A 17,225-nucleotide genomic window follows, 5' to 3' on the forward strand; every position below is an offset into this window, starting at 1 on the left:
ACGTAACGGCGATAGCGCAAAAAACCTGGAAATGTAGCTGAATTTTTCTGAGATTAGTAATTAGAAATAGTTAAAATTGTAAAATTCGAGGGTTTTTTTTGTGCGTTTTTCATTTTTTTTTTTGGGATTTTGTATTACATAAAATGCCAAAATGCACAAAAAAAAATATTTGAATGGCGGATGTAAAGTTCGAAATTTTTACATTTTTAACCCTCCCTCCCGGCGCTGTAGCGGAATTTTACCGTTTAACCAGAAAACATACAGAAGCGTCATAATGTTTTTGACGACGCGTTTTACTTTCGACAAATTGACGCTAGATTTACCAGAATATTACAAGCTGCTTACTGTTTCCTTCACCTTAATTCAGACCACACGAATTACAACTATAGTGAAACAAGGTTTTTATTGGCATCGACTAATTAAATTTGGCGGTTGAGGACTCCAATGTCAATAAGGGTGATTTTGCAAAATCAGCCTGTATGTTGCATCTACATTAATCTATGATTTAATTCTGGCAACACTGGTAGCAACGTAAAAAATTATTACATCTTATAAAATTAATGTTCACTGTGGTTGATTAAATACTTTGCTAACGTTAATGTTGGATCAGGTGTGATTGTACTACCCAGAAGTGAATTGTGACAAATGAAATTGCCATGTCAGTGTTTTGTAAACAGTTTTTAAATAAGAGCGAGAAATGGTTGTTTCATCGCACTGCAACTTCAAATGCCATTCTTTTCACCGGTGTTGCCAGCAGAACACACATGTGTGGGTTCTCGAGTCATTTAAAACAAAGGTAAGGCTTGCTTGCTTGACTTTTGATAAGTAAACTACGTTCACGTTACTCGTTACATTAACCTTTTCAAGGTTAAATATTTATATTTTTGGCAGTGACTGGGTTCTCTTTTTCTTCCACTCGGTATGTAACCAACAAGGGTCGATTTAGTAACCACGTACAGTACCTAATATGACACTGAAGTTTATGCTTGAAACTGTCAAATGAACAAATATACTTCACTATATTGCTCCTTTGAGTACGAAATCTTCGATGTTAAATAGAGCCAGAGATATTTTTTGTGTACTACTTCATTTGAGTTAATTGTGCGCACTTACTAATTTGTAACTTTTTTACAACAACAAACAAATTTAACCCGTGGTTGCTTTCCGACTTCCGAGGTTAACGCCGTTGGAGTTTAAAATGTGAAAACACGTGTTTGAGGTTAGTTATGTTTTTTTTTTTGTTGTTTATACAGGGTTTCTAACTATATATGATTACAATATACGATCGAAGTAGGTCATGGATGTGCGCCACCTATCAGTTTATGTGAATGTGAATGCTACTAAATGCCCACGGATTCACGAGTTTACGACGGATACCAGACGTGTCTGTATAACTGGTTGCCTAAATTCTTCATATCTCAAAAAAATAAAACTAATTCATTACAATAAAAAGAATAGTTATTTATATACCAAGGACGAAAAACTGTCTATTACAGTCAATAATAGACAGTTTTTCGCCGAGGTATATATTACATACCATGGTTAGAAGTAATTTCACCACAAAAGATGACAGAAGTTGCGCGACTTGTAGTCGGGCTAGCAGTGGCGTAACATCGATATATTGAGAAGGGAGGCTCGGCTGAGTTATATTTCTTTCAAAAACAATTAAAAGACGCAATTTCTACAAAAGAATACCAACAACCATTTAATAAAAATAAATGTATTTGTTTGGTAAAAAAATAGACATACGTAACAATAAATTATTATAATCTATCACAAAAAATTTGGTATTTTTAATGGTTAAACGAGTTTATAATGTGAAGGATTATAGCAGTAGTAAAAAATTTCACGAACCCCATTATAAACCAGTATCATACGCTGTTTTATAGTTGACTAGTCTTAAATCAACAGTTAAATCTTTAGATAAAAGCGGGGGTAAAAATCTGAGAATTAGCAACCCATGACTATAGTTATATGGTTTTTAATTTTCTGGCATAATTTGTCAATACCATAAAGTTGGATTATAATAAGGCTGAACGTTTTCTGTCTTTAATCCCAAAGTGATAATCACAATTCATATTTTAGTATAATTGTCGTTTATAGAACTTCGACTCTACTGTAATTTAACAGTTGTTATTGCTCACTAAAAGTTACCGTCTTACTTCTTTTACTTACTTTTTTATTCAACTCACATCATAATAATGCAGCATTAACAAATCTTTAAATTCATTTTTTATAATGTCAACGCTAATAAAATAGAAAATTGATATTTTTATTAACACCAATAATATTTCAAAGTCGAAAGATTTTGAGTGCCCCTGGAATTGGCCCTTTTCCTGTAAGCAACGTTAGTAGGCATATAAATTCCAATGATACAGTGTGAGACAACATCCCGCAGGCGAAGTCAGATTTTTGGAGCGCCAAGTTAAAATTAACTAATGAGCGACAGATTACGCATGTGTAGCCGGTTGCATTCTGTCAAAACGGTTTGTTGTCACAGGCCTTTGCTCTGTTGCCGGAGTGCCGGATACTATTTCCAACGTGGTTTTGAAGATGCGTGCGCACGGAAAGTCACTATGGAAGTTTTACGATCTTACAGGAAAAGAGTCAATTGCGCGATTACACCCAGCATTTGTTTTAATTTTCATCGCCGCTGCCACTGCTTTCACGATATTTGTAAGACCAATCCAAAACAATGTTTTGCGCACTCCCACCAGCTGTACCCTTTCGTGATGAAATGAAAGCTACTCTCACTTTACTAAATCGACTCTTCTTGGTTACGCACACAGGGAAAAAAATTGGTCTAAAGAGTTTAGAGAGTACTTCCCTCGCTGTCGGAAACTTGACGACTTGCATGCCTATTGTGTTTTTTTTTCTCATTACATTTTTGTAGTGGGAATTTATTGTGATGACGTCATCCACATTTTTGCAAGGACACGTATATCAGTTGGGATAGATGTAGTGTAATACTAAGAATAAAATTATTGTATTCCCAAATTTTCGGGAAAATGAATTCGGTCGTTTTGAATATTGATTTCTTATAATCAATAAAATAACGAAACAATTTACTCACGTATACGGCGCCGGTGTGTAATATCTAGAGAGCGGATTTCTGTCGGGCTAGGCAAGGCCAAACTCGGTACGGCTCGTACGGGATGCGAATTCATTGCGGTTGCGGACTGCACTTCGTTTATTTGAGATTAGAATAACGCTGTTTCGTTGCACTCTGCTGTTAATTCCCGTTCTCATTTACTTAGCCGTTTGATTAATAAATCGTTAATTATATTTATGGAATTAGTACCAATTAAATTAAGTGATTATCTATCACCCGCTACTGAGTCCCGGCGATCCAGCGCGTGCCCACCTATAATCGTGACGTAGCCCGACAAAAATCCGCTGTCTAGTAATATGAAAGGCAACTGAAAATCGTTTATGTATAAACATTCTTAATTTAAGATGACAAGCGTAACAGCATACGTGAGAGTCAAACAGAGAAACTGTAAACAAAACGACCATCGGTTTTATTGCTTCGACTTCCGCTTATTATATAAAACATTGGGTGTTATTTTAATTCTTGACGGTGAAATTTACAATTGGTTGATTACAAACATGTCTATTCCACATTCGCGGAACCTAGACAGCGCACACGTCTGTAATGTTAAAGTCGATGTAAATAAGCGTGCTACCCTTATGTTTCAACCGAGTTTTTGCTTTAAAAAATTTTGTATCTACCAAATTGGATTGGTCCAATGTAATACTAATAATAAGTGTTGCCTTTAATTTAATCAATAAAATAAATTGACTTCATTAATTTTTTTGAACCACCTCTTAAGAAAATCTAAACAATATGAATGAAGTGATAAATCACAAGTACAGACTCATCATATTTTTACGCTTTAGATAGGATTTATTCGGCAAACTTTCGAGCTGACGTCATCAAATTTTTTGAGGGGGGATTAGCAAATACATTTTGATAAAAAAGTTAACGTGCTTATGATAACTTTAATACATCTCCTATGTTTCAAAGCATTCGGTTTTGTTGTTCCTGATTAACTCAATAAAATAAATTCACGCATTCATTAATTTTTTGAGTCACTCTGTATATGCAAATCGAAAAAATTTGAATGGAATGATAAATCACAAGTACAGACTCATCATATTTTGTACATTTTAGATAGGATTTATTCAGCAAAATTTTGGGGTGACGTCATCAATTTTTTAGGGGGGGATGAGCAAATACATTTTGATAAAAAATTGACCATGCTTATGATAACTTTAAAACATCTCCAAGATTTCAAAGCATTCGGTTCTGTAATTCCTGATTAAATCAATAAAATAAATTGACGCATTCATTAATTTTTTTCGGTCACCCTGTATATGCAAATCGAAAAAATTTGAATGGAATGATAAATCACAAGAAGAGACTCACCATATTTTGTACATTTTAGATAGGATTTATTCAGCAAAATTTTGGGGTGATGTCATCAATTTTTTAGTTGGGATGAGCAAATACATTGTGATAAAAAATTAACATGCTTATGATAACTTTAAAACATCTCCAAGATTTCAAAGCATTCGGTTGTGTAATTCCTGATTAAATCAATAAAATAAATTGACGCATTCATTAATTTTTTTGAGTCACCCTGTATATGCAAATCGAAAAAATTTGAATGGAATGATAAATCACAACAAGAGACTCACCATATTTTGTACATTTTAGATAGGATTTATTCAGCAAAATTTTGTGGTGACGTCATAAATTTTTTAGGAGGGGACGACCAAATACATTTTGATCAAAAATTTACCATGCTTATGATAATTTTAAAACATCTTCAAGATTTCCAAGCATTCGGTTTTGTAGTTCCTGAGTAAATCAGTAAAATAAATTTTGCGCATTCATTAATTTTTTTGAGTCACCCTGTATATGCAAATCCAAAAAATATGAATGGAGTGATATATCACAAGTACAGACGCATCATATTTTGTACATTTTAGATAGGATTTATTTGGCAAACTTTTGAGCTGACGTCATCAAGTTTTTGGAGGGGATAACCAAATATATTTTGACTAAAGATTTATGATGCTCTTTAGAGCCTTAAAACATCTGCAACATTTTAAAACATTCGGGTTAGCAGATTCAAAATTAAATTGCAAAATGTTGTTTTATGATTTTGATTTTTTTTCCAAAAATCTGGACGTTTCGGGTAAAAACTGAATTCGGAGTCGTAAAGTACATGTGTAGGACTATGTTATTTTATACAATTTAAGACCCATTTACTATGTACAATTTTGAAGTGACGTCATCGCATTAGTGGTGGGGATGATTAGACAAATTTTGGTTAGCGTTTTACCATCTACATGATATTCCTAATATAAGTGCAAAATTTCACATCAATCGGTCCAGTACTCTCGGAGATTATCTGTCTAATAAAAATCCGGGACGGCAGACGGACAGACGGACGGACAGACAGACAGACAGACGGAAATGGGAGACCTATTTTTTCGTATTCTAGGAGTCATGAAAGATCGAGAAAACGTAAAAGTAGAGAGTCGGCCGACGGACTCGATTACAATACTTCCTTTGCTTACGCTCGGGAAGTAAAAAGAGAAGTCACAGTCACACTGCCAAAAAATATGAATGTTTGATTGTGAAAAGCTTAATGCAACGTGAATTTAGTTTAGTTACTTAATTGGAACAGCTGTCAGAGGTACAAGAGGCCTCCAATTATGTCATTTTTTAATAAAATTCTCGATTAAACATGCAATCATTTGTTTGAAACGTTGTGCAAATGCCACATGATTAATTTTGGTAGAAGGTAGAACCTAACAAATTCTCGGCAAAAGTGCCGTTGAAGTAAACATTTTCCAATCAAAAGAAATAATACTATTTATCAGATAATTCTACAGGTTGATACTACGTATAAAATGCACTAAATTAAAGACAATGTATGGTCAGTTTGGACACGTTTTATATATATGATGCGAATGATATTACCCGTGGTTTTAAATAATGGTTACGATCGTCCTAATAAAACATGCAATATGTATTCTCCATAGAAGAATATATTAGATATCTATGATCACTATGGTGTAAAGTCGCCCCAGTTTTACCCGTTTCATTGTTAAAATTGTTCCGAAGACAGCACGTGGCTTTACCGATTAATGGAATTGGCCATGACAGTATACATGGCCAATTGACCAGTAAAGTGAATGACGCGCGAAATTTGAACTCAGTTCATAACACGAGAGCCGTATTTCAGTTCCCCGTGTAATCCTTATGGGTGAAATCGAGGCGTCACTTTAACGCTTAAATTGTACCATTAAAGTCATTTTCTTATATATCCCACTACCTGTACCATTAAGACTGATATTTTTACTATTGATCTTGATACCAAACATGAACGGAACCGGTGGTATTTAATAAATATTTAAATTCAACTTTTACCACTACATTTGCCTCGAACGTATATCGTACAGTGGTTCATACTGCCATTGACTTCCCCCTCCACATAAATGGCTTTGATTTTCAGATGCTACAGATACGGCTGTGAATTTAAAATAATACATAAAGGAGATCTCATATTTGCAAATGTTTTCAATCAATTGCCAAATTTTGATTTAAGAATCATCAATCCCAAGCTTTTTTCTTTTCACACATTTTTGCTAGAAAAGGAAAAACTTAGCATTCGTGATTAAACCTTTCATGTACAAGTAAAAATCACTTTCATTTTAGTACGAATTGGGTGTGAAACACCCATTTAAAAAAAAATCACAATTTAAAGAACAATTTATTTCAAAACAAAAAAAAATTCTACAATAAAAAATTGCACTTCCTAATGGAAAATAAATAACTGATTCACTTTTGGTGAAAAACTGACCCACAAACTGTTATCTTGATGGGCCATTTAAATAGTCCTCGGACACTAATAGTTCTTCGAAGTAGGTTTTCTTCAGATCTTTCTGGTTCAAGGTCCAATAGCCAATGCAGTGCTTCGCTCCCATCAGTTTGTCGTAAGCTTTCATGAAGTTGTACCTCAACATTAGCTGTTTTTAGGCTGACTTGGGGATTAAAAGAATTTTCAGAGACAACAGCTCTGACTTCAGCTGATTCACTTTTCTTCAGATGTACGTCCCAAGCACGCAAATTATTGGTTCAAAATACATTATAACGTCCGTGTAGGGCAGGTGTAGCCATATGGTGACATACAAAAGCACCTCTTGGGGTTTCACATGTTGCCTCTCTTAAGGAATATCTATGCATAATAAAACAAAATAATACGTCATAATTTTACTTGATACAGAATTTATCAATATACATTAACTTACCATAATCTTCTCGCATTATAGCTCGAATACACTGTCCAAGCACATTTAATTCAGTATACCAATTGACTTTCACTACATTATTTGACTGTAAAGAATTTTCTCCAACAAAAAAAAAATGGCAATTGCCCCTATTGTTAACACATGTCTTTCTGTCATTATTAATAACAAATACAAAAAAACCAGTCCACAGATACATACAACCTAATGTGAATCAATATCACAGAACTAATATATCATCTAAAAATTGTGATTATGATTGTTTGTTGTGATGAAAATACGAAATCAACTGTCATATTTTGGGGATTTTCACGATCCAAACGTCACTAGCCCCGCAAAATATTCGCGTTCTTTTTCTGCCCGGCGTGTTTCTGGATTTTCCGTTTCACTCATGCGCCAGGCATTAGATACGATGTACGTTACTTTGATGAACATCGTTGTTTTTAATTTGCGATATTTCTTTAACAGAAGCTTTTTATATAGTTAAACCTTCAGTAACAGGAAGATAATTGAACAGTCTTTATCGCTTGTAGCATGAACTAGTTAAGATTTCTACCTGTGCGGTGTATTTTATCTGTAAAATCAAGCTCCCATAAGAAACCCATAGTAGAATTTTTGAATTATGAACTGCCGCGCATTCTAAATTCTAACCTTACTTTACTGGTCAATTGAGCCTAGCTCCGCTGCACTTCATGTATTCTTCATTTTCATTGTTGAACGTGCTGAAGATGTAGGCGCCACATTTGAATTTCGCTGGAAGAAAATAATGGTTACTTGAAATACTTACCAACACAACTAGCTAGGCACCACTTAAGAGTGAAATGTTTTGAGCTTTGTACGCAAAATAAAAAAACGTAAACTGCTGACTCAAGTATTTCCAAAAATTAAAAAAAAAACACCAACACTGTATTATATCTTGAGAATACAAGTGACTACATCGTAGTATTAAATCTGAAGTTTGATATGGGGGGAAAACAAAGATAGGTTATAACATAACTAATTTACACTCAACTGCAACTATAAACACATATTCAAAATCAGTTACTATCGGAAATAGATGTTCAATTAATTCAAACAGCAAAAATATTATTAAACTTGTAAGAAAACATAACCCCTCACGTTTTTCCAGTCCACGAGGGTATGAATATAACCGCACTTTTCCAGGCCCTTTACCATAAATGAACTTTTAGCAATCTCAAGTGTGAAATTAAGAAGTGTGCTATAATGTAAATAATGTAATACTTAAGTAAAAGCATCTAGAAACCTTAGTTATAACTTGATAAACAAAAGATGACGCCTAAGTGAGTGAATTTTCCAGCAGGTGATTTATCTGAACAATTTCATGACTGCTAAATTGTGTTAGAATCAGGAACAATTAAAAATCTTAGCATGAGTTGTGAATTTACAAACAGATAAAAATTGCCATGACCTGTTAACATCACGGTTGTAGAATAGATAGGTTTGTACACTAATGGCTTAGGATGGCGACGCTTCTTTTCGATCCCTATATCCATGGAAAGGACACATACAGCTAGCGCCTCTACCTTGTCGATCGGAAATCATTCTAGTTATTTTGGGGATTTTCGTTTACATTGCTTTATGAACAATACAAAATTTGTAACTGACATTTGATCGTAGTCGATAAGTACGATTTCTTTTATTAATTACATCGGTTATAGACAGATGCCTATAGAGTTCTGTGTCCCTAAAACGTCAAAAACCAGACGACGCGATCGGCAATTGGCGTCGCTGACCAGGGATATGCAAATGTATGCTAGTGTATCAACCTATCTATTCTATAACCGTGGTTAACATCGTCAAAAATTCACACATTAGAAAAGGCTTAATAATAATTAATTACGATTTGTTTTTATTTAAACCATTTCTATGTTATGAAACTACAAAATAAATTTAATGTAGGTACTCGTAGTTTTCACCTTTCACCTCGTGTTTACATGTGTGTGTACTGTTCCAATCGAAGTGACGCGACGCGCTTCAAAAGTAAAGTGAGTTACTAAAATTCTGTCCACTGTTTCGCATTGTCACAAGAGTGACATTCCTCTGAAAATGCACGGTTGCCTATTGACTAATATTCTTATTTTATTTTTCAAATTCAAATTATTCAAATGCGGTTTCGCTACTTTGTTTTTTTTCTCAACGCGAAATTTGGGACAACACAACTAAACAAATTAAATAAATAAAACTTGTTCTTGTCAGTGACGCTCGCGTTAAACTTACACATGAAGTCTTCTGTAATTTTCTATAAGCAATTGTTCAGTGAACAATATTTTATAAATGTTTTGTTTTAGAGACGAATATGATTTGGTTGTAGTAGGAGGTGGAATTGTTGGAGCAGCGACGGCTCGAGAACTTATGTTACGTCATAGAAATATTCGCATAGCGATTTTAGAAAAAGAAAGAAAATTAGCTGCACATCAAAGTGGTCATAATAGTGGTGTTATTCATGCAGGCATTTATTACAAACCAGGAACTCTTAAAGCAAAACTGTGCGTTGAAGGATTGCATTTAACTTATGAATACTGCGATGCTAAAAAAATTCCGTATAAAAAAGTAGGAAAACTAATTGTAGCAACAAATAAATTAGAACAAAATCGATTGACAGATTTACATGAACGTGGAATTCAAAACAAAGTACCTGATTTACAATTGTTAAAAGGAATTGAAGCAATTAAAAATATAGAACCTCATTGTCATGGCATTGAGGCTTTATGGTCGCCACATACAGGAATTGTTGACTGGGGTCTCGTTACAGAACATTATGGTAATGATTTTGAAGAACTTGGAGGAAAAACCTATTGTAATTTCGAGGTTTATTAAGAGTTTTGTCATGAAATAACTTTCTTTAAAACTACCGATCTGATTTTAGGTAACAGGATTTGGGGAATCTGTAGACCCTTTGTATCCAGTGGAAATAACTTCTAAAAATGGTAAATTAATCAGAGCAAGATACGTTTTAACCTGCGGAGGATTACAATCGGATATTCTTGCTGAATTGTCTGGTTGCTCACGAGAACCTAGAATTATACCAATCAGAGGTGAATACCTACTTCTTAACTCAGAGAAAAACTATCTCGTGAAAGGTAATATTTACCCTGTTCCGGATCCAAGATTTCCGTTTCTTGGTGTCCACTTTACTCCTCGAATGGATGGGAGTGTTTGGCTTGGCCCTAATGCTGTACCTGCATTTAGAAGAGAAGGATATTCGTAAGCTTTGAAATTAGTTTTGAAACACTACTCACTTTTGATTTTTCAGTTGGTTTGATGTTAACTTTAAAGAATTCGTCGACGCTATGTCCTATCGAGGTTTCCAGAAATTAGCTTTTAAACATGTCAGTTATGGCGTACAAGAAGTTTTGAAATCAGTTTTTATTCATTTACAATTGAAAGATTTACAGAAATATATACCAGAAATCAGAGCAAATGATATCAAGCGTGGTCCGACGGGTGTAAGGGCACAGGCTTTGGACGCTGATGGAAACTTGGTTGATGATTTTTATTTCGATTTAGGCAAAGGACCCGTGGGATATAGAATATTACATTGCAGAAATGCACCTAGTCCTGGAGCTACAAGTTCGTTAGCTATAGCAAAAATGCTTGCGGATAAGTTACAAAAAGAATTTTCTTTAAGTCAGTTGAATGGTGCTTCAAGAGAGTAGCAGAGTATCATCATTAAAGAAATAAAGTTATGTTAGTTCAAAAAATATCTACTATCGATGTTTATATATTAGTTTTTTTTTATATATATAAATATGTACGGTTTGTAAGATGAAGCGTTAATAACATTTTTAACGGCAAATCCAATCTCAGATACTGTAAAGGCAGTTATTTAAACCAACTTTCCGGCTTCCAGAGCTACAGCATTCAATTATTATTATTTTCACATAGTTATTGTTTACAATAAAAGCGCGTAAATATTTAATTATTATAGAAATAAAAAGCATATGAATGCAGTTATAACGAACAATAAAATTATTATTTGACGAATACACCCCCTTCACGGATTTTGTAAGTTGTTAAAATTTTTATACCCGGCTCGAAAAAATTCTGGTTTCGATCATGATACAAGAAGACATGGTATGATATTGCGCATATTCTGTGACGTCGCGTGGCTGTCATGACCGCCAACGGAAACGGAGAGACTACTTTTTTGCTATGTAGAGGTCATGAAACGTCGAGAAAACATAAAAGTCCGATGGACTCGATTATAATACTTCCTCCGCTTACGCTTGGGAAGTAAAAAACAAAGCACAGACTGGAAACAATTTATTAAATAAAACTAACAGTCGTAAGAGACATTTAAAAAGTACATGGAAGAGCACATAAAAAAATGTCAAAATACTCGTACTTTATTATTATAGAAAATGTTACTCTTCAATTAAATTAATGGTGGTTCATAAACATATAGTTGGTACAAAATTTTTGGGGTAAGTGTTTATTACAATATTTTCACGTAAATCTCGTTTATGCAATTTCTTATATCAGCTTGACAAAACCCATAACTCTATGCCATAACTGCAATCAAAGTATATTTTGTAAGCGTAGTGACATTATCACTGTGCATTATCTCGATGTTCTTCGCAAGCTAAAAATTCCAGATTGATGTTTATTTAAATCTATATCTTTTGGAAAATCATTTTCTTTATATAAATGATTTCGGCAACAAAAGCTTGTGATGGATACGTGAGTTTATTCCTCATATCTTTTAAAACCATATATGCATGAATATCAGTAACTTTGTCCAATAACAAAGCCCCTCTACACGTTAACACATTTGCTGGAAAGAATTTTTCTGCAACTGAAACCTGCAATATACGCTGCTGTATTTATTGGAATTTGGGCAAGGTCTTTAATAACGAGCGTCGATGGTTTTTGTGTAGAGACTAATTTTGTAAAAAAGACTGCTCTCTTTGAAAATTAGACGTCGTAGGAGATTCGTTTAAATTTACAAAGGCACTGGAAATTAATGTGGTGGAAGAAGCCTTTGTCGTTAATAATAACTAGTATAGTATTACCAGAGATAATGGTATTACCTGATTCACAATTACCAGTGGCGGCTCGTGACCTTTTGAAGTGGGGGGGACACAATTTCTACTGTGACAATTTGATTGATGAGTTAAACATGAAGATATAAAACAGGTTGTTATTACCAATTAATAGACATTATTCTGTGACGGAAATAAATACAAAAATACATTCAATAAAAATAAAAAAAGGATTTCCCCACATACCTTGTGGTGACCGAATTTAAATGAAAGTTTTCGCGCTGAAATTAATTAACAGCGGCGCGAAATCACATTTGAATAATTTGAATTTGAAAAAAAAAATTCAATCACGAAAAGGGATTCGTTAAACATAGGCAACCAAATAGACATGTCGGATTTAATGCATGATCATTGAGTTAGATGGCAGCACGTAGCGCTATAGAGTTTTTAGTTAGAGGGTTGGTTGATGGGCAGAGAGAGAAACTGCATGGCATAGATTGATTCTGAATGTGCTTGTGTGAGTGTAAACACGTGGTAAGCACTAGGTTTAAATTAATTGGTAGTTAATAAAATGAGAGGAAGCCTTTGTTTAACGGCAATCAATCGTAATTTTCATAATGGCACAGTTGTCCCCAACCCGCGCGGTTAATTCTTGCGCCCTTTTAATCGGAGAAATGCGGACTTCCGGTCGGCTCAAGACACGTCCTGTAAATTTGTTTCATTATTTGTAAATTCACCAATCAAGTTAGTTTTTCTTAATAGTCAGCTAGTGCAAACACAATTTAACAATCAGGATTATTTGAATAAACCATTTGCTAGAAGATTTCATGAAATTCACTTAATCAGGAAAAACACCTTATGTTTAATTACGAATAGGTCTCTGGATGCATATACGTAAGTGTTACATTATAACACTTCTAAATTCTTCACACAAGATTGCTAATAGTTCATTTACGGCAGTTAAACAAGTTCATTATACTGCGAACTGGCGGGAGGGGTTTAAAACGTTTTCTTCCTTTAGGCGGTTATCATCGTTATCATTATTAATTCATCGGGGCATGCCTCACAACGCCACAGATTGATTAATTCATCAGGGCATGCCATCGCAACGCTACAGATTGATTAATTTATCAAGGCATGCCCTCCCAACGCTACAGATTGATTACATCACCGAGACGCTTTTTCTTCGCAACGATTTTAAAATTTACATCGCCGAGACGCTTTTTCCTCGCAACGATTCAAAAATTTACATCACCGAGACACTTTTTCCCTCGGACCGATTATTGCATATTTTTGTGTTTGTTTATTATGTGTTTTGTTGGGGTAACCAGTTCGCGGTATTTTAAAGTCTCAAAGTAAATTGTTTTTTTTTTTTTGAAGTACAATCACTTGATCATGATATAATTTGACATAATGTGAACTCTCTGTTTGAATCGTTGATAAAGTGTGGCAATTATTAATCTCTTGTAAATTTTGTTAACTCTGCAATTTTCCATCTCATACAATATTTCTTTAATCTCACGATTTTAACCTCAGTAATTTTATTTGTTGTATAATTTTAATTGAACGTAAATTTCATGTTCTACAGTTTTAACCTAACAGAATATTTCTATTTGTACAAGTTCATTTCACACCAGATCTCTTGTTTCATAAATCCTTGCTAAGTTTTATTTTGTAAATACTTTGTTGATGAATGTTTTCTATCATATAAATTATTTAATGTCCCATCTTTAATCTCACATAAGAATTATTTGTTGTTTAAAATTTCACAAGATTGTATGGCGGATCTAAATGTTGTTTATTGCTCTTTGAAACTTTAACACTTGTTCAGTTGTTGTTAACATCAGAGTTATAAGAGATTGAATATTTAAAAATGGAATTGAGGTTAAATAACACAGAAAACGGGGCAGAAGCGAAGTTCGGTTCCTAGTCGGGCTGGCGAGATTGATCGTGTCACCTGTACAAGTCCACAGGTTTGGATAGATTCAGGGGCCGCCGCCGATGTTGTAAATTTCTCGACTTGGACCATAGTCGAGATCTCTTGCGGGTCGGACGACCGTAATGGCCTAGTTCCGCAGGGCACGTTCGTAATGGAGATATGCGTGTAGGGTAGGCTTTGCAATAGATAGAATCACCGTCGTGGGGGGAGAACAGCTCCAGACCGGTAGCCCCAAACTCCACTTGTGCTACAACACCCCAGGGGTACTTTTGTTGTGCTCCTGTTAACTGCCGTAACCTTAAAAAAAATCTGCCGCCACACGCCCGTAATAACTTGTGTATTTGCATCCAGTTACTTAAGTCGGATTTTGCTTTGTTTTATTAAATTTGTGATATTGAAATATTTGCATTGATTCCAAACAGATGTATAGAATTTTCTGTTTGTTCGTTTTTCATATGTGTATGTCTGTCAATTCGCGAGTGTCCTTTTTCATATATCTTAAGGTGTTTGAAATGTAACATGTCCGAGAATAAAACAAAGGGGGTTTTTGCGCTGAGGAGTAAATCTTCGCAGCGTCTTTCCTCCGGTGAGGGGGTGCCGTGCTCCCCCCTCCAAAACAATTTTGTCTATTACTTCTTGCGGTCTCGACAGTGTATGCACTTGTATGAAAGAACGTCTTCCCGCTATTTTTCAAAAACAAAAAAAAACGCACAACGTAGGTTTCTATTTGTTAGACGGTCACAGCCAAGGCCAAACTTTGAATTTTTAAACTTTTCGCGGGCCTTTCAAAATGTTTCAAGGTCAATTTAAAGGCAGGAAGTTTGGGTTATTACAACATTTTTGCCTTCGGTCAAAATTTTACGGTCATGGCATCTAAAAGTTCATTTTGGACAGTCTTAGGCGGTTCCTTTAAAAACCGTTGCTTCTTTCAAATGATCTGATAAAGTCAAATTGAGCCATAAAATCAATCAGACCTCGAAATATACCTGGATTTTGTGATTCCCTACTTTCTTCATGTTCACGTAAAGCAAATTCAAACACTCCACAAAATTTTATGTGCATTATCAATCGGCGTAATATATGGCGATTTTTCTCAACCCTTGCGTATGTGCCCGAATACTCTACTATTTCCGAATGTCTATATTACCGAAAAGATTATCCAAGAATATTTATCATACGTGTTCGCGCAGAATGAAAATTAAAACCTGCGATAGTAACTCAATCCTGCCGAGCACTGTCGGAATGGGACCGCCAGTCCAGGTGAATCAAGCGGCTAGGACGTGATGTTTTCATGGCAGCGGTGTAAACAAAGCCCGGCTTTTATCAGCATTTCATCAGAAATAACATCATATATCTAAGACACATCTTTAGATGTAAATGGAAGTAAGTTTTGATACATTTTATACAAGTGGAGCGAGATAAAAAAATTAGTTTTGATAATTATGACACGAATTTCCGGATAATTTTTTAAGGGTCCGTCGAACCGAGCTCATATTTCTGTTTTCTAAATTAGGCAACCCACAATGCAAGCTTATGTAGAGAGTTAGACAGCTGTCAATCACTAGGCTGATCGACCGTTTGGTACCTTCATAAAAGTTTATTAAGGAGAAAAGATTAAAGAGATAAAAGTCTCACAACCAGAGACAAGATTTTAAGAAAATGCGTCAATTTCCGTCTCTGCTCATACTCGTAGTACGCAACGTACCATGTTTCTCAGAAAAAGGCGGGAAGTGCAAGTATTAATTATTAATGACTATACTATACAGGTTCGCTAGAATGAATGAAAACGTTTAAATATCTTGAGAACCAATTGTGCAAATCAACTGAAATTAGGTATAGGGGTACACTACCATATAATTAATGCATTTCTGAATAGAGTTCTTTTTTTTCTGAATTCATTGATATAACACAATTATACTTTTTTTCTGTTTAAAATTGCAAATACATTTTTAAATTACATTATTAAACAATATTTATTTTTATTATTATTTTTTTAAATTTCATTGAAAAGTGTTACTATTTGAGCAAAACTTCATCTTTTGTCACCGTAACCGATAAATCATTAATAATTCTATGCGCTCAGTTTCACTCAGATAGACCATTTTTGCAAGAAATACCTTACATATCAAATTAAAATTATTTTCAAAGGTAACTATATCATCTTTCTTTTTTTTGGAACGAAGTTCCTTACGGCAGGCTTGGAGGAGATAGGAATTTTGCTACGCGACCGAACTGAAACAAATGTGATAGTAAAACCGTAAGAAAAAGTCCGTGGAATAAAACCGTTAAATGAGACGTGCGCAGGCGCGACAGTCGTATACACAAGCGAGTTGTGGATAATACCTTTCTCTTTCTCCCTCTTTCTTTTCGTTCTCTCATCCCTTCTCTCTCTATTACCAGTCCACCCCGCCAATGCATAGTATATACTCATGAATTCATGGACAAGCACGTGGCGAATACTCACATTATAGATACATTTTACTCGTGAGTAGCCACAAAAAATGAAAATAAGCAAGAAAGGTACGATATAAAGCAAAGATATCCTCTAAACTAATGAAAATATTTAAAAAGTTTATTGATTATTTTTTCAAATAATTAAAACAAATTCTCCCTTCAATTCCAAACATTTAAATATATATATTTTTTGATAATTCTACCTATTTTACGTAATTTATTATTTCCTAAAATACTGAATTTCCTAAATACTTTCCTGTACTTAAATAAAAACTAATCAGCAAAATTTAAGAGAAAAATCAAGAAAACCTACATAAAATTGAGCACGATTTTTTTTTTGCAAATTGTGTCGATTCTACATTAGCCGAAGGAACTTCGTTCCTACCTGGTGTCCCACGACACCACATCTTTTTTTTTATTTTGCCATTTCAATTAGAAAGAAAGTGCTACATCAATGATTTCAGAAAAAAAGCAAACATTTTTGACGAATAGAGCATTTCGGTAAT

The 17,225-nt window shown here is 34.4% G+C and overlaps 1 protein-coding gene across 3 annotated transcripts; it reads left to right on the forward strand.

Moving 5' to 3' along the window:
- The first annotated feature begins 445 nt into the window (after nt 1-445).
- LOC135137509 (L-2-hydroxyglutarate dehydrogenase, mitochondrial) lies at nt 446-11,145 on the forward strand. 3 transcript variants are annotated; one of them, XM_064067195.1, is made up of 4 exons: nt 446-796; nt 9,633-10,152; nt 10,211-10,548; nt 10,598-11,145. In XM_064067195.1, the coding sequence occupies exons 1-4, from the start codon at nt 657-659 to the stop codon at nt 10,998-11,000; spliced, it is 1,401 nt and encodes a 466-aa protein (XP_063923265.1). In that variant the 5' UTR covers nt 446-656; the 3' UTR covers nt 11,001-11,145. The 3 variants fall into 3 exon arrangements, with proteins under 3 accessions (XP_063923265.1, XP_063923266.1, XP_063923267.1); XM_064067196.1 differs by lacking the exon at nt 446-796 and adding an exon at nt 1,135-1,219; XM_064067197.1 differs by lacking the exon at nt 446-796 and adding an exon at nt 9,385-9,575.
- Nucleotides 11,146-17,225: the final 6,080 nt, after the last annotated feature.

The sequence above is a fragment of the Zophobas morio genome, unplaced genomic scaffold, assembly GCF_036711695.1.
Source record: "Zophobas morio isolate AGI-343-1 ecotype UQ-CSIRO unplaced genomic scaffold, CSIRO_AGI_Zmor_V1 ptg000029l, whole genome shotgun sequence".
NCBI classification, from domain to species: domain Eukaryota; kingdom Metazoa; phylum Arthropoda; class Insecta; order Coleoptera; family Tenebrionidae; genus Zophobas; species Zophobas morio.

What these genes read in the sequence shown, in the direction of transcription:
- LOC135137509 (XM_064067195.1), top strand. Translation starts at nt 657, where the DNA reads ATGTCAGTGTTTTGTAAACAGTTTTTAAATAAGAGCGAGAAATGGTTG. An exon ending in TCGAGTCATTTAAAACAAAG is followed by an intron (nt 797 to 9,632) that starts GTAAGGCTTGCT and finishes GTTTTGTTTTAG; the next exon opens with AGACGAATATGATTTGGTTG. An exon ending in AAACCTATTGTAATTTCGAG is followed by an intron (nt 10,153 to 10,210) that starts GTTTATTAAGAG and finishes ATCTGATTTTAG; the next exon opens with GTAACAGGATTTGGGGAATC.